This window comes from Rhagoletis zephyria, unplaced genomic scaffold, assembly GCF_001687245.7.
Source record: "Rhagoletis zephyria isolate East Lansing unplaced genomic scaffold, Rhagoletis_zephyria_1.1 Rzeph_scaffold_01057, whole genome shotgun sequence".
Classification (NCBI taxonomy): Eukaryota; Metazoa; Arthropoda; class Insecta; order Diptera; family Tephritidae; genus Rhagoletis; species Rhagoletis zephyria.
The window spans coordinates 34,673-61,951 of record NW_016158141.1 but is presented as its reverse complement, the minus strand read 5'-3'; the positions used below and the strand labels follow the sequence as shown (position 1 = coordinate 61,951).

Genomic DNA, 27,279 nt, shown 5'->3' with positions numbered 1-27,279 from the left:
TAGGTCCAGATGCAGCAAGTGAAGCTGCATTTACAGACTTAGCCCGACAAGTTATTTATGTGTACGAGCAGTACTAGTGATATTTCGCGGAAGGGGGGATAGGTGAAAAATACGAAGCAAGTATCTTCTTTGACGTTGTATTGCAGACGTTGGCAAGTTGGCGTGTCCAAATCGCTGGAAGTTGATAAGTCCAGTACACACTGGCCTGTCAGAAACTACATCAACTGAAAAGTGTTTCACTTTTCTTTATATTGAAATTCAGGTTGTGCGTACATCTAATCAATTATTCAACCAGTCAATCAATTAATGACTTCTAGTTTTTTGCGGATGCTTATAACTTAACGAGCAATTAAAAAAAATTTCCGGGAGCGGTACTTTCGGGCTACGATCTGAAAGATGAAATTTACTCAAATTTATACCGCTTCAAAAACGCCCCATTCAACATATTTGCAGTTCAGATAGGGCGGTTTTAAAACAAATTCTGAGATAGGGGGTTCTTCAAACATATTCTGAAATAAAGTGTTTTTCAATAAAATTCTGAGAGGCGTACTGAGGCGTACTGCAACCATTTTCAGAGATAGGGCGTTTTCGAACCCGGCTTATGAGAAAGGCCGATCTTCCACTTGTTCGTTGATATGTAGTTATTACTACTGATCTATTGATAATATTAGGTTAGATTTAGGGACCAGGTCACCTAGTTACCGCGACCGAAACGATATATTGCAGCAAACCACTACTCAACCACAGGTCATCTTTGATCCACGTATTGCTAACAATCGCTTCGGTCTTCATCCAGATATAGTAGTTTCGCTAACAGAGCTCTTTGGCGGACCGGTAATGGCAAAAATATCTGCCACTTCATGGCCCATAACTCTGCTGTGTCCCGGTGCACATATGGGGTATACCCGATTCCTGGAGGCGATGAGTATTAAAGCTTTGAGGTAACCTCGTGTGCTTTAAGAACGAGGAGCGCCGCTTTGCTTGCCGAGTGTATGTATGAGCTCGCGAGCAGCCCAACTTCTTGTTCTATAACCCTGAAAGTGGAAGGGTTTTTTTTCTATCGCACTTGCACTCTCTTTATTCTAATTTTTACTTTATTACAAACTTCTATTTAATTTTTATTTTGACTTTGCCTCAGCTCGTGCGAACGCATTTAGGGTAAACTGTAAGTAATGTTGCTTAGGTATAGATACCAACTTACTCGTAAATCCAGGCACTTAACCTGATGTTACCAGAGGAACTTTCCTTGGCAGTGTGGAATGTGGCAAAAATGGCAAATAAATAGCTACGCACCCAGAACATATTGCTTTAATGCTCATAGTGAATACGACTGCAGAGCAGGAGTTGGGTGTTAATTTGCTGAAGTGATTGCGGTTGTTTGCCATAAGAGTGGATAGAGGGATCAGTTGCTGCTTTTCTATCCCATCGAGGCAAGCGTGTGGAAATTTTGATAAGCTCAGCGAGTGTGAGTGCTGGAGTATTTAGGTATGTGGCTGCAGCAGCACGGCTGTAAAATTGCAGTTGTCCTTTTCTGTACAAAAAAGTCTACGACCCTTCTTCTCTTATTGTTGCCATCGTCATTGCTGCGTGTCAAATTGTTTGTGATTTGCGCTGAAACAATGTAAAGTTGCAGCTGAAAAGTTGTGCGAAGACAAGTAGTGTGGTTGCAAAACTTAGTCGAACTAGTTTCATGTTATCTTTGTTTTTTTTTTTGGTTTTGTACGTTTTCTAAATTTTTAAGGTTGATTTGATCGTTCGTAAAACTCGGTTTATGTAGTTTAAATTTTATACCTTAAGCTGTTTGAGTTTAAGTCTATTTGTACTATATGCCATGTATGTATTTATCATATATCCGGAAAATTTGGCAATTTAAAATGTTAAAATTAGCAGTTCAAAAATAAGCTTTTCTTTTATATGCAAGTTTCACATTATATCAGCTCGTATTATTTTATGTTTCTAAAGAAATTTGTAAGGTTTTTATATAACAGTGGTTTGTTAGAAGTGATGTTACTGATAATGTTTCGTAAGGGATCATATTCAAGAAACTGAGATAAGAAAGACATTTTATTCTTAAAGTTCAATAAGGAAATATTTCTATTTTATTTTTTTTTAAATATTTACTACATTTAATAAACAAACCAAGCAAGCCGAAGTGGCATCTACCAATAGCTATTAACCGGGGTAATATTTTATATAATTGCGAAACAGACGAAGTGAATAGGATTTCGAAGTGCCCGTCCTACGAAAAGTGGGGAGATTCATCCAAAATTTGGCTCCAAGTATAATACCCTCATTCATCCATTGTTGTGTGAATCGTTATTGCTCACTGGCTAATAAGTGGGTAAATTATATTCAGTTGTCATTTGGGTAATCGATCAGCAAGCAATATGACGGATTTTGTTCCACACACTTCCGATTTGCTTCAAACTCGGTTTATTTATTTTTTTTCTTCGGAGATATGATCTGTCAAAGTTTGGATATTTTCATGAATCCGGCAAAACATATACTCACTCAAATCGGTATATCTCGGCTTATGCCAATTGTATAGATTTCATCTTAACACCAAAAAATAAAATATCCTTATTTCATGACTCTTAATTCTGTTGACTCTTCGTGTAAAGAGTATGGTTTTGTAACTAATTCATCTGTAGATGAAGGAATCACGCAATGGAACTTCAAAGTTCGTTCAAACCCTTAATAGTTAAACAAAACTGGAGAAATTAGCCAGTTTGCCAATTTAATTCTACCACTTATGCAATCACAGCCATTTGGCGGCTTTAATGAATTTCAGTACGTCATACAGAGGGAGGCAGCTGCACTTTGAAATATTCTGCAGGAATGGTTGGCAGAGTGTCTTTAGCCAAATCCTTGCGAGGGCTGTACGCTCGCACAGGAAGTTTTCGTGCCCATCTAATCTCTCATTCCTAAGAGAGCTTTGGTTTTTAGTGGGCCGTGGGATATCCAGAACTGCCGCGCAATCCTATACGATCCTGTACGGTTCCACCCCTGTCTGGCCTTCAAATGATACATTTCGGTAATTTTTGCTTTTATCTCCCTGTATAGGCCATTCACCGCGCGGGACATAAGTGCGGAACCGCACCTTGCTAGTAGATCCGCTACCTCGTTTCCATAAATGTCCATATGTCCCGGGACCCATATTATGGTAATTTCATATTGATTAGAAGGGCAGCTCTCTCCTACCGGTCCTCCACTAGTCGAGATCTAGCAGAGGTAAAAGAGTGCGCTTAGCTATGCAAGAATGTATCCACCTGCCATCTAGCGGGTACATTCTCTTTGATTTACCTTACTGCCTCCTTAATTACAAACGTTTTGGCCTGGAAAACGCTTGTATAGTCTGGCAGGCTAAACGATAACTTTAGGTTACATGAAACCACTGTGCCAGCCTTCAACGGTCTTTCCTGCCAGAGCCCCAAGGCATGCAGTCTTATGTCGCTGTTAGCAGCTGAGTTTTCAATACAAACATCTATCGGCAATAAAACAAGAAGAAGGTCCAAAACATCCTACGGACAGGATCTCATTGCACCCATTACGTCAGCGTCTGCCCACCCTTCAATTCCGCTTAGTTTTTTAACTACATAGGAGAGTATAGATCGGACTGTAACTGTATACATCCAGTGCGAAATTCTTTGCTCAATGTTTGGCCTTCAATTAAGTTTGGCATCCGGAATGACTTCAAGGTCTTTCAACTTGTTTCACAGATCCAATTCCGTTTCTTGAACTTTGGTTCAGTAAAATCAGACAATTTTGTTTTATTTGTTGAAAGTATTAGATCAATTTTCTCAGGGATTACGCGTGCGGTAAAAACGGAAATTTTGGATTTCCTCCTAAGAAACTGGCGTACTAGGTCTCAATTTTTTACAAATTTCAAAGAGGTCCCGAACATTACAATGTGGTGGAGTTGCGGCATAATTGGACGAAATAAAATGGTGTTTGTACAAAATGCGTCTTTGTGGCATAGTTTTAGGCACAGTGTCTGCACTTATCTGAATTTATGTTGCAAAATTTGTCACCTCCAAAAATCTGCCGCCCTTTGCAAGTGCTCCAAAAGCACCTAATGTAAATCCAAGGCTGGTAACATGCCTCCGTAACTTCTCTAATAGAAAGATTACAAAATGTTTAACTAACAGAAGTTGTACTATGAAATTAAGCGACGTGCATAATTTTTAATGAGTAAAAATTTATAACATGTCTGAGCTTTCTTAAACATGTTTCCAGCAAAGTCAAAGCAGCCAAGAATCTGGAATATTTTTAATTTGTTTTCATCTCAAATTCCCGCGAGTAAGTCATTCGGCAGTCACCCCTTTCATAACGCCTATTTAATACATTTGTGGCTAATTGTTAACACAAAAAAAATTTAATGGAAAACTTGTACTTTTAATTTATATCCGGTAATATGATTAGGTACCCATTCACATAAACTTTGCCAAGAATGGGAGAGCACACTTCCACATACATATTTATATAAATACATACATACACATGCATATGTTTAATGTAAGCAACGCCTGAAACATTGAACTTTGCCACAGCACCCCCTGCCAATTGTTATGGCGCAGTTACAGCTACTTTGCTTTGCTGTTGCTAACAAGGATAAATATCAACACCCCCAATTGGCACTTATCAACAGCAAAACGCACATATGCCAACAAGGGGTGCCCTAGCGAATTTGCTTAAAATGCCGCCTGAGGGCAGATGTAATTGTGGGCGGGTAATCACAACAAAGTGCAACAAGAAAAAACAAATGCAATTAAGCATAAAACGCGCCGTTCTCCTGGGGGGCGGGGGGCATGTCACAACATACCAATCCCGGTAAGTATGTATGTATGTGTGTAGATTGATAGCGCATGCATCTGTGCCAGAGCTTAGGTTGTGTGGGCTTAGGTTGTGTATCCCTGTCGCGGTCCCCGTTTCTATTACGTACGACGTGGGTCGTTAAAACTCACCGAATTTATTATGCAAGTTTATGCCACAATAACGCAAAAAGTCGTGCCATATTGTGTCCCTGAGGGCTTTACATGATTTTCATGACTCTTAAATGCTACGCACCTGTCCCCTCACCCGCAAGACGAAGAAACATTTTGCAACAAAATTAAATCGAATTTTAAAGTCGCTCGCATAAATGTAGGGTGCTGAGAAATCAGAAGAGGGTCGATAATTTTAGAGGGAGAAGCATATTTCAGGCATAAAAATACATATGTACATTAGGGTGGTCCTTAAAAACTCAAATGAACGATTTTTTTAGTCGCACCGCCTCAAACACGGTCACAAATATCACATATAAATTTTTGTACCGATTGGAGTCAGTTAAGACGTCTTCATAGGGTAATCTAAACTTTGCCCCCTATGCGACAGGCCTTAACCGTCTTCAATCGGGACTAAAATTTATATGGGATATCTTCGACTATAGTAGCATCGACGTAGGGGTTGAGGCCTAAAAAATCTGATGTAAAAATTTGCTTCCTACACTTAATGACCACCCTAATGTACATAGACGAAGTAGCTACCAATCGCAATAAGTCGCTCCATTCTGCTTTCAACACACAAACACACATACTAATTCGTTTCGTTTATTCTCTTTGCAGATTCGCCACCGACTTCATCGATGTGCGCGAAAAAGAAACCCGTCGCGGCACACGCGGTGCTGGCAATCCGGAGCGCAAGCGTGGCGGTGGACGCTTCCATCAGCGTCGCAATCAACAAATGCAGGCAATGCAAGCCGATGATGCGTCCGCTGTAGGAGCGACGACAACAGGTAGAACATCAGCAGTAACAACGACAACGACAATGCCAACTGTAACAACAACAACCAGCACAAAGTCAGAATCAAGCCGAACATCAACAACGACGCAATTAGACGTGCTTGCAGGCGGCGCAGCTGGTTCGACAACAAATGAACACATCAACAGCGACAACAAAGCCAAAGACAAAGACAACATTCAGCAACAGCAGCTAAATTCCAATAAAACTGCCGGTGTTGATGGCTACAACAACAAGAACAATACCCAGACGGTTAATAATACCAACATGTCAACAACAACTTTGACGGGTTCCAAGGATACTGTCACACAACCAACGAAGGATCCACCAGCAACAGCGACACAGAAATCTTCGCCAAGCAGAAGTGGCAGTAACAAAAGCAACAATAAGCAAGAATCAAACCGTAATGCTGGCTCGTACGAAGACGGCGCGGTTGGACGCATCAAAGCGGAAGATTTATTAGAGTTGCAGGAGCGCATCGCAAAGGAAATACTCAATTCGAAATTGCAGGGCAAGGAAATGTTGGAATTACAGGTAAGGCAACAGTGAAGCAGCCAAGCGTTTTGGGTAGCTCGTAAACAGGCGAGTTAGTCAGTCGTATGAAGGCGGCAAACAATGGACGCCCCTAAAGGGGTCGAGTACATACTATTTTGTGTCTCAGTGTGCATTCAAGCGTAGGTACATACGCGCACATATATTCTAGTTCCACTAATCCAAGTGGCATGTTCTAACTGCAGCCGGGACGTATAGTAGATAGTATGCTTGTTAAACTACAATGTCGCTGCTTTTGCATTCCGCCGAGGGTCGATTACTCGTAGACCGGCGCTGGTACATTGGGGCGACAATGATGACTGCTGCTGCAGTCGGGTAATTCGTTTAGTAGTGACACGCCGCCTTGTAAGCGTAATTGTCGGCACTGGCGGCCCAGCTGTGCGCGAAAAAGTTCATTAGCGCAGAAACAGCAGGTGCATATGGCAGGACGAGTACTTGTACGGCGTGATAGCGCAATTAACGGAGGGGAGACTTTATGTATGTATGTATGTATGTACATAGGTATATGCAACGCTTAGCAGAGTTTAAGAAAGTTTAAGGCAGCAAGAAGTTTGGATATTTGTTTAAAGTTTAAAAGAAAGTGCAAGAAACATGGAATTAGACACAAAATTTTTAGGAGCTGCTCTTTGGAAGTTTCAAAGCTGAAATTTCAGCTGAATTCCCTCTTCGATGTACACATATGTATGTATAATACGAATTTAGGGCTTTTGTTATACAACTTTTCTTGAAAATTCCAGTCAAAGCTGAACTAAAATTTAATTTATTCAAGCTAGTTTAAGTATAGGACAAAACGAAGTATCTCCTGTCATCACACAGACAGTCAGAGCTTAAGCATTTTGGCTACAAGTTTGAAAACGCAGACGACTTCGTTTATTTGACAACCATAATTAACACCAATAATAAATATCAGCCTTGAAATCCAACTGAGAATCATTCTTGCCAATAAGTTCAACATTGGACTGAGTAGGCAATTAAGAAGTAAAGTCTTCTGTGATTATACAAAAATTACCCTCAATACATAGTATATGTATGTCACTCATCATGCCTGGCTGGTGTATGTTGCGCAGGCATGGAAAACATTCGAGAGAAACATTCGAACCGCCGAACCTAAGTAACTTCGATAAATCAAAAAAAAATATTTTTGACTTTTTTTTTTAAGAAACATATCGTCACTAGACCCCATGGCACTTATTATGAAAGGTATTGTGTCTTCCCAGAGAGGTTTGCTTCACATCGAAATTCTTGCTCCCTAATTTTCATTTTGACGCATTTCAATGTTGATTCTTTTACTTTTAAGTGGCTTTGCTTTTTGTTTTCGCTCAATAAATTTTTTATGACTAATTTAAAAAAAAAGAAAATGCTTGAAATAAATTGAGCAATCAAAATTTTTGTTTTGTTTACTAAGCAAATGCTTATTTTTCGGCTTTTGCAAGTTAAATAAGTTCTCTGCAAGAAGGTTTGTTAAAAAAAGGTCATATATGGTATATGGTGAATACAAATATCACTTTCCCCTTACAGTAAACCTTTTAGTGTGGGCAACAATGATATTTTTCAAATAAGGCAGATCGGAATATGCGCTCTCTGGGAAGACAATACCTGTAATTATTGTACCATGACTAGACACGAATAAAGGTGCGCGAAAACGTACGCTTAAAAAATTTACGAAAAAATATGCTTAAGAAAAACTTCGGCGAAGAAACAATGGCTCCCTGAATGCATTTTTAGTATTTTTCACTTTAAGTTAAGCAAAAATGTCTCCTCCCATAATTTTGTGTAGAATACTTGATCTCCAGACTACATAGGTACCATATTGTCGCCACTTTGCCGGTCATCGCTTTGAAATAAATTCTCAATTTTACCTTTGTCTACATTGATTTTATTATTGCCTTTTTATGTCCAACATTTCTGGCATTACACAACCTTAAATGCAATTTTTCCTTTTTTTACTGAACATTTTTTTCTCTTTCTTTTCACCGGTTTTACAATGCACTTTGGCACTTGGCTTACTGCTGCCGCTACGGATGGTGGTCTCGCCGTTGTCATCGTTTATGTCGTCGCCGCTTGCTGCTGGCTTGTGTGTTGTTGCCAATGCTGATGACCATCTTGTAACTATGTACCATCGACTTTATATATGTATATAATGCTGCTGTTGGTGCTAGGAGAAAATCAATCGTGAAATTCTAAACACAAAGGTGTTCAATATAGATGCTGGCGGCGGTAAACGTAAGCGTAGACGTAAAAATCAGCGCGCTGTCAATGGAATGGCAAACGATCAGCAGGCAGATGCCAATGTCAATGGCGCTGGCGGGGATGGTGTGGATGTTGGCGGTGGTAATGGTGGAAAATGGAGGAACAGCATCACGGCCAAGGCTCGCAGCTTAATGAATTTACACAATAACGAAGCCGGCAGGAGGGTAAGTACTTGATACTCTTAAGAAAAGAATAAAAAAGCATACGTTAATAAATACACATACATATATATACGAGGGCAGTCCCAAAAGTAGCAAAATACGAGTAGTCCAAAAAAAATTCATTACTGTGAACTTTCCACACCACATTACAAAATCCTAAATTACTAAAATTTTACAATGCTATGTTATATGGTATTTTTTAAACAGCTATTCAAGTTGAATGCTCTGAGTGAGTTTATGAATATGGAAAAAATATGTCGTCGTTCTGCGATACAATGGTTTATTATTGGGTATCTGAGTTTAAGCGAGGTCGTATGAGCTGTCAAGAAGAAAGAAAGTCAAAAAATCCGTATTGGATGACCGGCGCCAAAAAATGTCTGCTATCTTGAGACGTGAGGTAGACGTTTAAAAAGGTGATGTGCATCGAATATTGACCAAAAAACTGCATCTAAAAAGCTTCCGTCCGATGTTTCCATGGAGTATTTGGCTTTTTTTTTTCTTGCGTTTGCAGAACTTCGAATTGCTACCAAATCTGAAAAAATTGTTCGGTCATAAGAGGTTTTTCAACAATGAAGAGCTAGAATCTGCGAATAACAAAATGGGAACAAAAGTCTCGGAACGTTCTTGCAAAGAGCGAAATTGGAACAAAAGACTAAGGAACTTTCTCGCGACGGACAATTTGGGAACTAAAGTCTTCTTGATAGAGAACGAAACGGGAACAAATCTTATCTCAACACGAAGAATAAAAGCGAGAACAACATTTTTTTTGAAAGTGCTGTATTTGTTTGAAATGTTTGAGTATTAAAATTTATCAAAAAAGAACTGAAAAATAATTATGCAAATTAAATCAACGAACGACTTAAGACGCGAACCTTTCTTGCACAGAGTATGAAAATGTTTTCCATAAATGAAGAGATCAGCCTAACGATAAACGATCCGGAAGTTGAAGGTGATAGGTAATAAGATCAACGGAAATAAGGTCAATTGACTGTATTTCCCACCCTGGTGACCTTATTTCCGTTGATCTTATTACCTGTCACCGAAGTTGAAATGATTCAGCTTTCCTCTGACTTATAGTTAAACAATCATGATTCTCACTGAAACAATTTTTTATCCCAACACGCAGACGCTCCTCTCATTCTTAACGTTAAGTTCTCAAACTTTTATTCTAGGTTTGTTCTCTAGCAGAACGCTCCCCAGACTTTTCTTTTTATTTCATCCTGCTTGAAAACGTTCTCGATAATTTCGTTCTTATTTCGCTCTTAACGGAAACGTTCGCGAAATTTCATTCCCATTATGGTTTTTATTGAAAACGTTCTTGAGAGATTTGTACTCATTATATACTTTTTGAGAACGTTCCAGAAAATTTCGTTTGCATTTTTGAGCTGTTTATGTTCCCGTTATATCTGTTCTCAATACTTCTGTTCCCGTTAGGTTCTTTTGCGGGAACATTTTTGGCATTAAATTTTCTTCTCGTGCAGATCTAAACCCAAACGGGACGCGTTCTCGGTCCCTGATTTTGAGGAGCTTGGCGGTGCTTACTATAAAGCAGGCATAGAAGCTATTCAACGTCTTTGGGAAAAGTGTATCCAGCTAAAAGATATTTTCGAAATAACTTTTTTGTTTTCTTTCCCAGGGCGGATACTTCCAGAACCACCCTCTCATGTAGGCTAGGAATATTTTTTCTTCGGTGTGAATTTTATGTAAGCATTTTAAAAGTCAAGCAAACTGTTCAAAACGGCCAGCTGTTGCAAATGAGCGGGAAAAAATACGTATATATATGTATGTTTGTATATTAATTTCCAGCAAATAATTGCATAACTTTTACTCTTCAAATGGGGAACAATTAAAAAAGTGTCATAAAAAGTTTTACTTGTTTTTTTTTGTCAATAAATGAAATACATTCTAAAGCGCTCATAAAAACGCAACTACTACGCAGGGCAAATGAGTGAAAGAAAGTGTGACTGTTGTTTTTTGCGCTCACAGCGCGCGGGAAATTGCAAATTAAAATCGAAATTCATTTGACGTTCACTTATGGCCAATTTAAAAGCACAAATGTTGGCTGCCAACGAAGCCAACATACATACTGAAGAGGTGCACGTATGTATGTATATGGATAAGCGTACCTACATATGTATGTAGGTATGTATGTACATAGAAGTTCCAGTAGCAATGGCCCATGAAATTTAATAAACATTATCAGTTTTATAGTTGGAGTTTTTGTTTTTGTTGTCGTGTTACATATTGGCTAGCTTGCACCGATTGGCAATTACATATACTTTTTACATCCTTATTGCATACATATGCACATATTTACATCTCGTTCGGCTATTCAACAAATCTGGCCAATCAACAGCAACATGCCTGAGGCAATTAGAGTCTACGTTGATTTCCTGGGTTGTAAATTGAAAAGCGTGAAACCAAGGACAACGACCGTCGTTGGCGATTGCCATATTCGTACTAGTTATTTGTTGGGTAAGGAAAATGGTGATATCACTGTTAATAAGTACATACATATTTATGTTCAAATGTATTTATAGATTTCAAAATTTTTAACAGAAAAACAAGTAACTTTTAAGATAAAACCAAAGCCGATTTCAATTCTCGTAAACAAAAAATTAAGAGTAACGTTAATTTTTGCCGGAACCGTACCATACAACCGATTGTTCAGATATGAGATTTTTAGCTCCTCCCTTTATGTAGCTAGGGATATTAAATTTCGCACTATTATCACTCATTATCAATTATTATTATCACAGTCACAAAAATCGGGTCACTATAACTTATAGCCTCCATGCAATTGATTGTTCAGATATGAGGTTTTACTTTGAAACTCCTTCATTTGGACGGCTAACACCGGGCAATTTCGTTAGCTACTTTTGTAATAAAGTCTACTGAGAAAATCACCAAGATCGCTGCTGTTATACAGCTGTACATATCTACTATACCACTGATTGTTTAGATACAAATTTTTGCGATATAACTCCTTTATATATGTTTATGAAAGGTATGAAGCCATGTCCTTACTAGTTCTAACTTAGATGTTGCTCGTACCAGGGATCGAGCTCAGGTCCTAGGGAGTGGTAGTATGCACCTTTAACCACACATCTACACATTCTGCTACAGGCAGGTTCTGCAATTCACTTTCGAGTGAATTTTAACCCCTGCCAATTTTAATTCAAATCGAATTAGACAGGCATATTAACGTTAATTTCAAAGCTTAAATGGTAAAGTTATAAAAAAATGAAACGCCCGTGGCTAAGCTACGGTCCACTATTTGGGGTATGGCCAAGATACAACATTTATGCAAAAATGAAAATTCATATACTTACATATCAAAACAGATACATACATACGTATGTCTCAATCACAGTTCAAAACCCGATTCTTTCTGCAAATACTCATACTTATCATGCATACCAATTCGCCACGGTACAAAAAATCAAAAAAAAAAATCCACAATTCTTTATCTACTTCTAGCAACGATTAGTCACAAAATAAATGGCCGATAGGCAATTGACAGCTGATCGCTGATTGTTAATGCTTGGTTGCCATTTGTAATCTATGCAAATTATGCGTGAATAAATTTCATCAATGATCGTTACGAAGCACTTAGGCAAATTGAGGCGCAGTTGAATTAAAGTTATTTGGTTATATTTATTATATTCGTTTGGAGCTGCATGTTGCACGTACAAGTATGCATATGTGTGTCAACAGCGTCAAGGCGAGTTGTTGCAACATGGCGTTACACTCCCCTCATCCTCCCCTCCCAAATCTACAGTTGGTTGGTTAATGTGTATCACTATACATACATACATATGTATGCACGTTTGTTGCACGTTCGCTCGCATGCTTGCTGTATTGGGGTGCGGCAAAATGCCGTTTGAGATTTTTCACACCAGCCGTGACAGAGCTGCAATTAACAGTTCATGCAGCACATTGGAGGCGGTGGGTGTATGCCTGTTATGAGCGTTTACATATGTATGTATGTATCTACACATAAAAAGTTCTATCGATTAATTCGTTTCAATAAATAAACGTCTCTTTTGACATTTAAATAATATTTGTTGTTATTCTCTTCGTGATAAAATCAAAATTAAATATTTTTTTTATTAAAGACAATATGCATAAAAAATGTAGTTTAACATTTGTCATTAATCAACATTATCGGTTATTAATAATCTGTAAACACAAATATAAATGTCATAAATATGAATTCAATTAAAAATATTAAGATAAAAATATTGCATGAACGTGAGAATTTTTTGTTTTCCTATTTTTTCTATGCACTTAAAGGCTCGGCATATTTGTTGTAATGTGTGTGTGTGTTTTTTTTTTAATGCAAAACACTAGCAAATGCTCGCTAACTTCGCGGCGCCTGGTTGAAGTTTTTGGTTGGTCATTGCGAAAATACTACGTATTACATATATTAGAAAATAAGTGACTAAATTTATTATACAGAACAAAGGTAAACATTTCACAGTTTAACGGAAGACAAAAAATACATAGTTATTTTAATCGGATGTTAATTCTGAATATATTGACTTAAGCGCCACCTGGCGGATTAAAATATAACTTTGTCTTTGCCACAAGTCTAAGGAATTTTCATTAGTTTTAAAGTTATGGCTTTCATATGAAAATGAATTTATTTTATATATACAGTGGCGAGAACGTAAATAGGGATGAGACATTTTAGCAATTTTTGACTAATTTCCTTTGTTTAAAAAATTTTTATTTTTTTTATGAAAATGTAGCTTACTATATAAAAAAAAAAACAATGTAAATCAAAATTTCGGACCTTGTAGAAGATTCATAACAAGTAATTTAAAAAGAAGTTTTTAAAGACAAGCTTTTATTAGTGGTTAATAAAAAAGAAAAATCGACCCAAAAACCTCCTAGCGGCTAAATGTTTTGCGGAGGTATCCTTTTTCATGTAGGAAATACTCATTTTACATTGTCATCGGCTTTTGAGCTAAGTTTGAAATTTCAAGTCTCTAGCTCATCAGGAACTTGGGTAAAAATGTATTGCAAGATTTTATTACACACTGGTGAATTATAATAAAAGCGTATGAAAATTCGACGAATTTTAACAAATGTTGATCAAAATTTTAAACTTTTTAATCCGATTTTTTAGAATTTTTTAAGTATGCAATTTTGTAGCCCTCTAAATTTTAGTGGAAGTTTGAAGTAGCTAAGGCTTACCATTGCTTTTTGGCAATGTTTTGTAAATTTTTTTTTCCATACAAAATATGCTCAACACTTTTTTATGGAGCAAATGAGTAACACCTTCCACAAAAAAAAAAAAATTGCCATAAATCCACGCTAAGTCCTTCAGAAATATATTTAAACTAAATCCTTTTCAAACCTCTTTCGTGTAATACCAACATTTCAATAAACTTATGAAATAATTCGATTTTAATTTTTTAACAGGTGGCAACCCTCTTCAACAATCTAACAAATATCTCAAATGCTGGAAAATTGCTGCTGGCAAACAATTTTCCTGCAGAACATAACAACTTCCCCTCGAAATGAAATGTCACTTTGCTCTCTCAATTCCCCCTACTTCGCAAGTTTTTTTTACGTACGTGAACGCCAAAATCTTTCCCTAAATAAAATGCGTCTATAGTTATTCCCAAATGTAGCGCAGCAATTTAAATATCAGCCGCACTTGTATGCCCCGCTCCTACCATCCACAAAATTTAATAAAACGCAATTTTCTCATGGTGTCCACAAAATTTCGCCACAAATAGCTTAAACTACCGCAAAGGTGAGTGCAGCTGAAACTAAAAGCTAAAAATTCATATTAATCCAGAAAAAAATATAAAGAATGTAATTTTGCACAAGCCAAGCCTTAACTAAAATAAAAAATAAAATATCCCATCCCGAAAATACTGCACTGGCTGTGGATTGTTTAAAAATCATTTGCGGCACTTGTTGTATGGCAACAAGCCAACAAGGCGCATATGCATACATACATATCTACACATATAAACACATACGCATCTGAGCACAGTCCCAAACGACAAATGAAAAATGCTGCAAAAAAGTTTGAAGCGTCCAAGTTGTCAAAAAGGTTTGCACAGTTCATAGCGCGCCAACTTCACTTCACTCATCACCCAGCAACAATAAGGACAACACCCAGATCGACTGCAAAGTGAGATTCAAAAAAATTCCAACGGTGACTAAAGTGAAAATGCCAATGCCAACACCAACAACCAATTACAAACCAGATGCAAATTCGCAAAACAAAAAAACAAAAAAAAAAACGGAGCAAAAGCAATTTATTATGAAATGTTGCATGTTAGTGTGTGCAAATATGAATTTATCTAGTCTACACTTACTATATATTTTTTAAATGCGTTTTTCCAGAGCAAACTGCCATAAATGTTATTTACCATCTTCTTATTAGGCCCTACAGCAATTTATGGGCTTGGATCCAGACCAACAAAGTTCGCCAAATGCCTCTCCTTTTTGGCAAAGTTGCCCCAGTTGTTCATCCCGCGTGCAGCCAGGCACTTCTGTACTTAGTACTTCCATTGTTTTTGCGCCGCCTTGCTTCGTTGTTCGCCGTTGGGTGCCGAGTCGAAGGACCTAAAACATTGCCATGTCTGCACACCTTAAACGCGTACTGTTTGTCATTCCACTTTCTTCGGCACCCGTTGCCCACGCCAACCGACGAAGATCTTGCATAGAATTCTTCTCAACGTTATTCGACATCTTATACCGGTCGAGCTTTTCAATAGCCTACCAAGCCTAACGTAGCTTTCTTGGCGAAAGTTATTTTCCGCTTTAATAGTGGCGCCAATGCTGGATCCTAGGTAGAAAAAATCCTTAAATATTACTTATAAATGGTGATTGCCGAAAGCAAGAACGTATTGCGTTATTTTTTAATTAGGATTCTATTCTAAATTTTCATAAAAGCATTTAAATGCAAATCTCCATTTGTTTGTTCCAAGAGCAATTCGTTGAACACTTAAAACCTTTAAAACTTGCCTCCACCCGGTCTTCTCTCTGAGGGAATCCATTTCTTGCTTATCATTTTTATTTTATGTTTGGCCGACCAATTTCATTGAGAAGCTGAAAGCCACATTGAAAAAAACATGTTGTTTTTGTATTTTCTCTCTTTGTTCCTGCTAACTGCTTGTTCATCAACATTTGGCGCTTTTGAAATTGTTGTTGTATTTTGGAATAGAAAAAATTGTATCGCTTTTTTTCCATGGTTTTTCAGATGCTTACTTATGTATATTTATGCCTATACACAGACTGTCGCAGACACTTCCATAGTAGAGATGCCTGATTGTAAAAAAAAAATCGATTTCTGCATCGACTTCAATCGAAATGAAAATAATCGATGTAGTAAAATATCGTCAAAATATACGGCGATCTCTCAAAATCGTTTCATAAGTATCGGATATCCGTCACATCTCTAATATACCCACAGTCCCAATAAAGGTTACGTATACAGAGTTTTTTGCACTACAGAGATAAATAGGCTACAAAACTGCATACCCGAAATTTTTTTATAAAATATTATCAACTTATAGAGAAAGGGAGGCATGGCATTGAATTTTTTGGTATTTGTTCTCTCAAATTCCAATTTCCTTAAAATTGAGAAAAAATTTCTCGACTAATTGATCTTCGGTTTAATCGATTTAAAAACGGCATCTCTATTCCATAGCCCGGACGTAGGTTAATTCCCGCTTTCCCCAAAACAACTGTGCTGATACAGTCCCTTGGGTAACAGTGTAAAGTTGGTTTACATAATCTTCTTTGTTCTTTTTATTGAAGTTTTTATTGTAATGAACTTTACGGTTATCTGTAGTAAATGTATCTAACTATAAGTTACCTTGCAGTTGATTACTAAGGAACTCAAGGTCACTATTATCTCTGTATTTGATTTGAAGAAAGCTAACTATGTTTGTTTGGCGATAGCTGCGAAATTGTTAAGGATAAGTAAGGTGTCAACTAACTTGTAACCAACTACTTTTGGACACAAAAAAAAAAACAATAAGAAAAAAATATTTTTCTTTTTAATTTTTTACTTGCTTATTTATTTACTTCATTTAACATTACATATTTGTTTACATACTCTGCAAGTGTAGATAGTGCCATATGGGAATTCCATCAGACATAACTTCAAAATGATAATATATATCTAATTTCGATCTTAATTTTATTTGTATTGAATTCGAAAAAGTCTCTGTCAAGTGCAGATAAAAGTGTATTAAATTTAAATTTTTAGAAGGCTTTTACTTAAATAGAAACTTGAAACAAACTCCCGATCACTTCTGCATGAGTTCTGCATTACTTTTCAACTAGTTTCAAGTCAACTTTTTCCAGTTAACTAAAAGTTATATATTTTATCGAAATCCCGCAAAAAAAACTAAGCACGAGTGGGGGAAAAAATTATCAATTGGTAAAAAAAATCCCACACGTGGTTAGTTTTTTACCAATAGATAATTTTTTCCTGAAGGGTGTGTACTAAATACATAGCATACGCACATATGTAAGTCTGTATGTACACAAGTTCAGATGTTCTTTTGGCAACAGCTCCCAACAGCTCCATCAAGATGCATATCTGTATATACATATTTTTTGGATTTGTTTCTTATATTTTTTTCTCTGTTTTCTTTACTTTCTATCGCCCGGTGCAATGGAAGTAAATGAAGTTGAATTCGTTGCTATGACAGCAGGAAGGAAAAGAAATGCAATATGCTGCTTGTTGTCACTAATGTCGGTGCAGGGGCAGTAGAAATTTTATAATAGCAACAAAAAACATGTAATAACGTTTAATTTAACAAAACCCATTGCCGCAGATGGCGAAGTCATGACGGTTACCATATTGGCAGCGACTTTACACATGACATAATAACTAATTAAACAACAAACATTCGTACGATTTTAACCTTCAACAAAACCAATTCATTAAAAATTTCATTTAAGTAGTCATGTACATACAAATGTATGTATACATATTAGGGTATCCCAAAAGAGTATTTGAAAAAGTAAAGTCGGAATTTTTATACCGAAAAAAATATCCCCTATTTTTTGTTTTTTTTCTGAAATCAAAAAATATTTAGAGGTCGCTAAAAGCGCTCAAAGTTTTTCATGTATTTAATATAGGAAAAAACCAATTTTCGTAGAAATGGTTTAGAATTCTTGAAAATCAATATTTTTCGATCGGAAATCTCTGTTTCTCTTCAGGAGATTCACAATAATAAGACCCAATTGTTTCTTTGACCATTTTTTCTTAGTAACTATATTTTATAGGTCCTCCAAAACTCCCAGAAAATGACAGAAAATGCCAGAAAACGCAATAAATAAAAAATCTTTATTAAAAAAAATCGTTAGTATTAAAAATGTTTACTTTCCAAAAGACGCATGCGGTCTTTGAAGGTAGTCACTTCAACCTGCGCAATGATTTTGATGTCTTTAAATTTTATTTTTATATCAATTTGTATCATGATTATCGAGCCTCAAGCAGCAACAGAAGCAGCAACAGAAGTTGCGTATACCACGTGTGGGTCCTTTGCATGGAAACCTTTTATTTGTGAACTAGAATACTACCAGTTGCTTTTCATCTCAACTACATAAATTTTTCGTATTCTATCTTTTTTCCACACCAGTTACTAGAGCTGATAGTTTTAACATGTCAATTTCTCCGAAATGTAATGGTCCGGCTATGTAACTTTTCCCTTTTATTTACCAAGTCGAATAATCTGTATTTTTATACGCTTAGCATAGTAGGTAAGGTCATGCCATTATGAAGTTCATACAGTTCGTCTTTCCATGTTTTTGGGTAGCCGTCGCTTACGCGGACAGGACAATAATTCTCCCGAAAGCACTCAAAGCCGTCTCGTTCTCTTTGTCATCGTTCAAAAGTCTACCTACCTACCTACCTTTCTAATACTATTTAAATAAATATATCGGTAATTTTTTGTTGCACTGCCACAGCAGCATTGAAGGAGCTGGCATACAGTTCGAAAGATCCCAGGTTCGAATCGTAGGGAAATGTTTAATATGTAAGTTCAAAGCATCGGACCGAATATGGTAGTTTGACTTGCGTACTTTCGATTTTTATATCGGTATTGAAAACAAGAAGATTCTTAGTAAAATGCACTTTAAGGTAAAATTTATGGAAATATGCAAAATAAAACAAAAATTTTCGATTACAAAAACCGTTGAAATTCGTGAAAAACAGTCATTTTACATACACATGTACATAGCAAATAGATGGTCTTGTTTTTTGGTCTTCGATTTACCAAAATTTTGGTTGGCTTGTGTTGTATTTTACTTAAAGGTCTATTCTGCGTTGGTATAAAATTTTTTTTTTTACCGGTAAACAAATATCCTGCCAATTTTTAAACCATTTTTGCATTCTACGCACTCTTGTAACCGGTCAATTTGGTTATCATCTCATAAGCAGGTAACAAAATATTAGCCCGCGAATTATGCAACACCTGAATTTCTACAAAACTTCATAGCTGAATTGCTGATTAAATTAAAACGTTACCAAGGTATCCAGAATTTCGAAAACGCACTATCTCACAAAATTTCAGAATTTGTTTTAAAAAAGCTGAGATAGGGCGTTTTTGAATCGGCATCTAAGGTAGGGCGTTCTTCAACCAAATTCTGAAGTAAGGCGTTCTTGAAAAGTTTTCTGAGATAGGGCGTTTTCGAACTGGCTGCCGAGATAGGCCGATCTTCCACTCAGCCATCGATTTGTGGTTCTGCTTTTCAACAAATTAATTATTTTAAAAATTCCTCGAAAATTCTCAAGTGCACTCAAAATTACTAAATTTTTGAGGAGTTACAGGCAAAGGGATTTTTTTATTCTCCCGGCAACTTTATTCACCATGGGCGAAATTGCATTCGTTTTTTAGTTGCTTTGCATATTTTTCACTGTTATCAGCTGAATTCTGCGGGCTGATCCTCTTCTCATTTCAACTTAATAGCTGCAATTATTTGCATACCCCTCAGTTCTACGCTATTTGTAAATGAAATAATGACAAGAAATATCGGTTGCATTTTACTACCTTTCATCCAACGGCACTGCCACAGCACCCAAAGCAAATACGTACATTTGTACATACCCATGTAAATATTTGTTTGAATCCCTTCCAATGTTTTGATGTTTATTTTCATAAACTTTTCATTTTGCTTATTATTGCTACTGTTGTTGTTGGTTTTGTCATTGCTACTGCTGCTGGTTAAAAATTGCATATTTGCGTGCTTGATGTTCTTATAAAGTTTCCTGCCAATACAAACACCAATGCGTCAGCTGCCGCCATTGAAGTACCTACTACATAGGTACATATCTATCAGTTGGTGTAGTTTTTGTTGTTTAGAGACCATGTTTTTTTTTATCGTCTTCGCCTTCTCATGCGTTTGTCTTTATCTTTGTCTGCACGTTTGCTTTGTTTGACATTTGATATGTCACACAATTGCAATGTTGCATCAATTTAAGTTCGTTTTTTGTGCCAACGTTTCGGCTTCCTGACTTTCCAGCTTCACTTGTTTCAGTGGTAGTCGTAGTAATAACCCTGCAAAAAATGGGACTAATCCGGGATACTCCGGGAGCATTCGCAAAGGAACATGCGACTAATACCACTTTTGTTCGCATTTGTTCGAGCATGTCCTATGAAGAGACTAATTGTTCACCTTTATACCCGAACGGGTATAAAAAGCGACTAGTCACTTTTAAAAAATAAAAATAAAATTTTGCGCCAGCTGAGATTCGAACCGGGTTGCTCAGTTTGGTTAGGCGAATACTCTCTCTGTGTGCCAACGCCGCACATGAAATTTCATTGACTAAGTGCGTACATATCATTAAATCATTAATAGTACCCGTTAGAGATGAGTTGGGGACTAATTGATCTCCAATTATACCCATAAGGGATTAGTCGAGACTAATTGACCTCCAATAGTACCCGTATGAGACTAGTTGCGACTAATTAATGCCCAATTGTACCCGATTGAGAGTAATCTCGGAATACTCTCTTTAGAGATTAGTCGCACAATTTTTTGTAGGGAAGCAACCATGTTGCCAGACACCCGTTTACCTATCTTCGCCTTCACCACTACTCGATTCTTGGTTGCAACATTTTATGTGCTTTACTTCTTATCATTTGTCGGCGTCCTTTCTCATATGTACATATGTATATGCCATGTTGTCGCGTCTGTCCGATTGCTCTTCTCCTCTTTCGCGTGCTGTCGACTGTTGCTGGGTAGTGTAAGAAGAAGAAATGCTGCTCGCATATAAATGCGAAAGAAGTCACCAATGTCTGTGGCAGCTGCAGTGGCAGCAATAAGTGGTTGTTTACGCTGCCAAATGCCAACACACAAATCGCAAATTCAATTCATTTTTTATAATACAAAAATGAAAATACACACACATGTCTTATATGTACATGCATAGATGTGTATGGGCTACCAACAAACATACATACATACATACATACATACATTATAAAATATGAGGGTCCATTTTTTCTTCATTTATTTGTTTGCTCGTAGTTTTTTTTTGCACCCGCTTGGGTTGGTATTTTGCTCACTTATTTTATGTGTATGTTTACCGCTTCTGCGTCAGGATTATTTTGCACATGGATGTGGAAGCTTATATATTTGCACACATACATACATAAATGCGTACACGCGAGTTTGCGTTTGTGTTGTGGCAAAGTTTCAAATTATTTCACTAAGTAGCAGGAAATATGAGCAATTCCTTTGTGTGATTGCAAGTGTGTAGCTGGAAATGCGCTGCACCAAAATATTTTTATCAATATGTACTCATAAAGTCATAAATACAAATAATACAACTCTATGTTCGTTAATATGTATAGATGTGTGTTGGTTAATCTTTTGTTTGTGTAGAAGAGATTTCCATCTATGATTTCGTATAAAGAATTCTTAACATTGGTTTGCGAATTACAGCAATGAAACGGTTTTTGTGCGATATTAAAAAAATTTTAAGCTGTGTTTGTATGTACATTGTACATGTGTTTGTGTGTACATATGTATGTATGTATATAGTATGTGTGCACTTCATTTAAATTTGTGGCATTAAATCAGTACTGAGAATGCAAAGAATTTAAAATTGGTTTAGTTTTGAAGCCCCCTGTACATTTCGCATTCACTAAGTAAAATTATTTATTTTTTTATTATTGTAAATGGTTTTTATAAGAAGTTTTTCCGTGGTGGAAGTACATAGGTACACCCATTTGTATTAGAAAGTAACTTTAATTTTTTTTTTAATGTTGTGCGGACCATAGCCCAGTGGGAAAAATGGGACTTTTTTCTACCACGAAAAGATTAACGACTACGATTGAACGAAAAGTGGTAATGAGATGTACATACAGTGACGAACAAAAGTACTAGCACAGTAAATTTTTCGCAATATATGCAAAGTTTTTTATTCTTATTTATTTGCGATAATTTTTTATAAAAAAAATGGTTCATAGTCTAAAAAAAACCAAATCTCCAAACTTTGTGCAAAACTCAGGAAAATTCACTAAATTTGCAACTTTATACTCAGATTTTTCAGAACAATTCTAAGAATGCAGTTTTATAGCCCAGTCGATTTTAGTATAAGAAAGTGCAAGTTTAAAACTCCTAAAAAATCGCGTTGATTTTTTGCAATTTTTTTAGTCGAAGGTGTTGCTCTTTTTTTCCATATAAAAAATAATCGTGGAACATACTTTATATGGAAGAACCTGCGTGAAAAAAATCCCAAAAATCAACGTGATTTTCTATGAATTTTAAACTTGCACTTTCTTATACTAAAATTAGCTATAAAACTTCGCTCTTAGAATTTTTCTAAAAAATCTGAATAAAAAGTTGCAAATTAGTATGGTGTATGTACCATATTTTTATAAAAAATTATCGCAAATAAATAACAAACAAACAAGACAAACTTAGCACAGTGCGTAGGCAATTGGCTGAGTCAGTGGTGATCGTCGGTTCGAATCCTACTGAAAGAAGTCTGATGAGGAAATGTGGTGATTTCCGAAATAGCTATCACTTCTACTGAGGCCCATCTGATAGCAAGGACTTTTGTATGAACTCGAACGGAAATTTGAGTTTGCATGAACAATGTTCTAAAAAAATTAGCAACAGATTTAGAGTAGGGCTGCCAGACGTCATGGCTTTCCAGGATTAGTCCTTGTTTTAGACAAATTGTCCTGGTGTCTTCGTTCACACATACATTTTCCTGTTTTTTAATGAAGGTCAATGCAGACACCCATTTCATATTTGGCAGATTTTTACTATGGAAAAAGGTAAAGCTTTGTTTTCAACTTGTTTTTGTTGTGTTACATTTATTAACTGGAACAGGATAATACACTTTCCTCTAAATTGCTGCTTTTTCTGCATTTTGCACAAAAAAATTTAATATAATCAAATCAAAATTCAGAAATCAGGCTCAACTGGTGTCTTGCAAATATTGTAAGCTTTCATAAAACAAAATAAAAATTAATCAAAAGAAGTGAAAAATTAAGGCTCCAGTGAAATACGAACACTAAATGACAGTTTTGGATCACTGTGCAGCAGGAGGTTTATTGTCGTCTTTCAGTGGAACTGGAAACTCTGCGTGCAACACGATCCTGAGCACAACTTTCCCTGTGCTTTATAGATTGTACAAAGATAACCGATTAAATAGAAACCCTTAAGTTCTTATTTTTTTTAATCTGCGTTTAAAAATTTACCTCTTAAAAATGCAGAGCCGATTTAAAGGACAGTTTAAGAAATAAAGGACAAAAGCCGGTCTTTATTTTGAAAAAATAAATAAAAGATTATAAGGATAAGGGGTTAAAATAAAGGACGGATGGTCACCGTAGTTATAATAATAGATTGGCGCTTGCACATACGTTAGTGATTGGCCGAGCTTCTCCTCCGATTAGTGGCGTGCGCCTTGATATTGTCCCATAAAGCGAAGGGACCTACAGTTTAACGCCGACTCCGAACGGCGATTGTATTTTTATGAGACGGCGACCGCTATTAAAAAAAAACGTTTTTGTCTATTATTTTTTTTACTTTGTTCGGAAACCGGACTCAAACTCAGGCCTATTATATTAATTTTTAATTTGTCTTATCAATTGCATCGTTTGAATTTTATTTTTTCCAATTTGGTTGTTTGGTAGTTTTTTCTCTGATTTTTTTTTTTTTTTTTTTTAATTAGCAAAATAATAATAGCAAAATATTTCCTTACAAAAAGTATGATTGCATACTGAATGCCCAAAACGAATAAATAAATTTTTCAAATTCCTATTTTTAATGTAACATCCCAGCCAGCAAAATATTCGAAAATGTATCCTAAAATGGAAACCATTTCGTATAAATCCCCAATGTTTCATTTGTTTTCCGATTCCGTTTTCGGTTGTTTTTCTCTTCAGTTTAATATGTATATTGTAATATTTAATGAGTCTTATCAACTAAATTAAATAAAATTTTTCCAAAAATATTTTCAGCTGTTAGCCTTCTTAAACCTCTTTCTTTTGACACCCACATCGCACTATTTACGTCGTCTAAAAAAGTTACTTAAACTGAAATTTTCAAACTGGTGACAACTGTAATTTTTTTTTAACCATAAATCGGCCCTACTTTACAATATATGTATATATATTTTTCATGGCCGGAAGTATACATACATATAGGCGATTTTTTTTAAATGAAAATTTTAATATTCTCAGCATATCAAAATCTTGTAAATTTTCATTTTCAATATGATGGACTTGCTTTTTTATTTCAGGCTGTTATCAAAAAGACGCGAATCACTTGCAAATGTCACGGCGTCTCGGGTTCTTGCAGTTTGATCACCTGCTGGCAACAGCTATCATCGATCAGAGAAATCGGTAAGAAAATATACTCATGAAAATTGGTAAATATTTTTCTATACATATATGTATCTACTTATATATGTATATATACATATGACACACGATCATAAAAAGTTTATTTACTCGAAATTTTCCGTTTGTCGGAAAAACCAAAAAAAAAAAAACTTTTCTGAGCTTATATTAGAAGAGCCCCAACATTTTAACTCCCATCCAATTTCATCAATTCGTGTGGAGTTTTATTTTACTTTGAATACGCAAAATGTTGTATCATAACATCGCTAAAATCAAACAGTTTGGCCCTGTAAAATCTGTCCAAAAATTTAGTAGAAATATGATAAATTGCACGATAATAAACAAGTATTACAGTCTGTAATGGGGATGGGGTACAAAAATATTCTGGCAACACTGATTACAGATATAAAAGAACTACCGAAGATAAAAGTCAAAAAAATCAAAAAAATTCTAAAAAAATATTTACAACGGAATGGAAAACATTTTAATCATCGTGTGGACCCTGCAAATTCTCACCAGGTGCATGAAAATTTTTGTTAGTCTCAATTTCTCCACCTGCACTGTTCAAACACAGCTGTTAGTTAACATATTTATGTAAACAGCAGTCGATATGGTAGAGAACCCTGATTTATAACTGCGTTGTCGACACCATATATGGACAGTCCAGGCGCTAGAGGGCGCCAGTAGCGATGTCGGCAATGAACTCACAAATGTTAAGATTAACAGAGTTTCGGATTAACATTTCGCTAAGTAATGTTAAAAGAAAATGAGTACAGACATTACTGGATTTTCGATCCATCCTATGACCAAGAACTTAAACTAAACACCTACATAAAAAATGTGTTGCCTCCTCCTCCTTTTTATGCATTGTTCGTTTTGTATTAACAGCGCGTAATTAAAAAAAAATACTTTTCATTTGTATTACAGGTGATTATTTACGCGAAAAATACGAGGAGTCTACCGAGGTGAAACTCAACAAACGTGGACGACTACAGGTGAAGGATCCACAATTTAAAGTGCCCACGGCGCATGATTTGGTTTATCTGGACGAGAGTCCAGATTGGTGTCGCAACAGTCGACAGCTGCAGTGGCCAGGTGAGGAAAAAATTTGGTACTTTCTATATATATGTACTTCGAAATCGATAAAATTTTTTCTGTAACGGAATAACCCGGGTATATTTCTGAGAGGATGCATTGGGAGCGGTAGTAAAATCTGCTTTAAAAAAAATGTGAAAAAATTCTTTGCAGTTAAAATTATTTCGGATCAAAATTATGTATTTTAAAGTTCTGCAAGAAAAAGTAAAATTCTTGATTCAAAATTATTTTGGACCCAAATTCTGTAAAAATTCAGAAACTATCAGAGCTATCGAAAAGTGATGTATGTTTATGTATAAAATTTTGTTAGCTTCCATAGTTCATTTCCCGTTTAACTTACCTATGTGCATACATATACCCGTTTGCCATGGTTGGGTTTTTGGACAACGGTTAATTGAGTCTAGCTATCCGAATCGTATTTTCTATATTGCCATATAACTCTTTCCATCACTCTCTGTTTGCGCTACATACTATTTTTTCTTGTTCTCTTGGAAACTCTATATTTATTTTTATAATCAACTTTTTCTCTTTTTTTTCATCTATAGGCACTCACGGCCGCATCTGCAATAAGACATCCTCCGGTCTGGATGGTTGCGGCATTTTATGTTGCGGTCGAGGCTACAACACCAAAAACATTGTGGTACGCGAGCGATGTAATTGCAAATTTCACTGGTGCTGCCAGGTCAAATGTGATGTCTGTGTGAAGGTGCTGGAAGAACACACCTGTAAATAAGTATCTACATAAATAATTACGAAAAAAGTAAGAGATTATTACATAATATCAAAAAATAATTAATGGATGAAATGCAACTACTCAACAACACATGGCGGTGACAAGAAGGCGATAAAAAACATGCGGCGATAAGAAAGATATTTAGTAGGGGGAAAAAGCAAATAATAATACATACCTATTTACAAATATTGAAAAAGTTGCAGTGCTACTCACTCGCTCCCTCTCTACACTAGATAATCCTTACGTGCGGCTGCTGCATGGCAAAATTTCATATTAAACGACTTATATATATATATATATCTGTATATTAAGTATGTATGTATGTATATGAAAAATATAAGAAACGAAATGTTAAACGAATAACTGTAATTAACAGCGCAATTAAGCTACCAAATAAAAAAGTTGAATGTAAAAGAAAATCTATAAACCGAATTGATGTCTAAACAATTTATGATTACATATATATATTTATGAAAAAAAAATATAGCTTTTAAGGGAAGATAAATGAATAAGATGAGCTGAAATTTGATACCCTCCGCGTAATTGTATGTATGTATGTATGTATGCATGTATGTATATTTTTAGGCGCGCAAGCAGCTCCCGAAAAGCTCCGCATTGTATGTAGAAACAAAATTCCATAATTGTAAGATGCATTTACATATTTAATCCTCCAAAGCAAAGAAATGGTGGACACATCAATTTATTTATTTTCAAACGCTAGCAGCTTAATTACATAAAGAGAAATTCTTTGTAAGTAGTTTCATAATTAAGTTTAGATATAATTTAAGTGCGCGTGTATGTGTGTGTGCGTGTTATATCCATACATATGTTTGTTTGTCTACTTGTATGTAGTTAAGTGAAGTGT

The 27,279-nt window shown here is 36.0% G+C and overlaps 1 protein-coding gene across 1 annotated transcript in view; it reads left to right on the top strand.

Moving 5' to 3' along the window:
* Wnt5 (Wnt oncogene analog 5) overlaps positions 1 to 26,576 on the top strand; it is a 105,245-nt gene extending 78,669 nt beyond the window's left edge. The window contains exons 7-11 of the mRNA XM_017615687.1: positions 5,604 to 6,312; positions 8,490 to 8,744; positions 24,487 to 24,589; positions 25,514 to 25,681; positions 26,227 to 26,576. Of these exons, the coding sequence (XP_017471176.1) occupies positions 5,604 to 6,312; positions 8,490 to 8,744; positions 24,487 to 24,589; positions 25,514 to 25,681; positions 26,227 to 26,414 (1,423 nt within the window). The 3' untranslated portion in view covers positions 26,415 to 26,576. The remainder of the gene's footprint in view (positions 1 to 5,603; positions 6,313 to 8,489; positions 8,745 to 24,486; positions 24,590 to 25,513; positions 25,682 to 26,226) is intronic.
* The last annotated feature ends 703 nt before the right edge of the window (positions 26,577 to 27,279 follow it).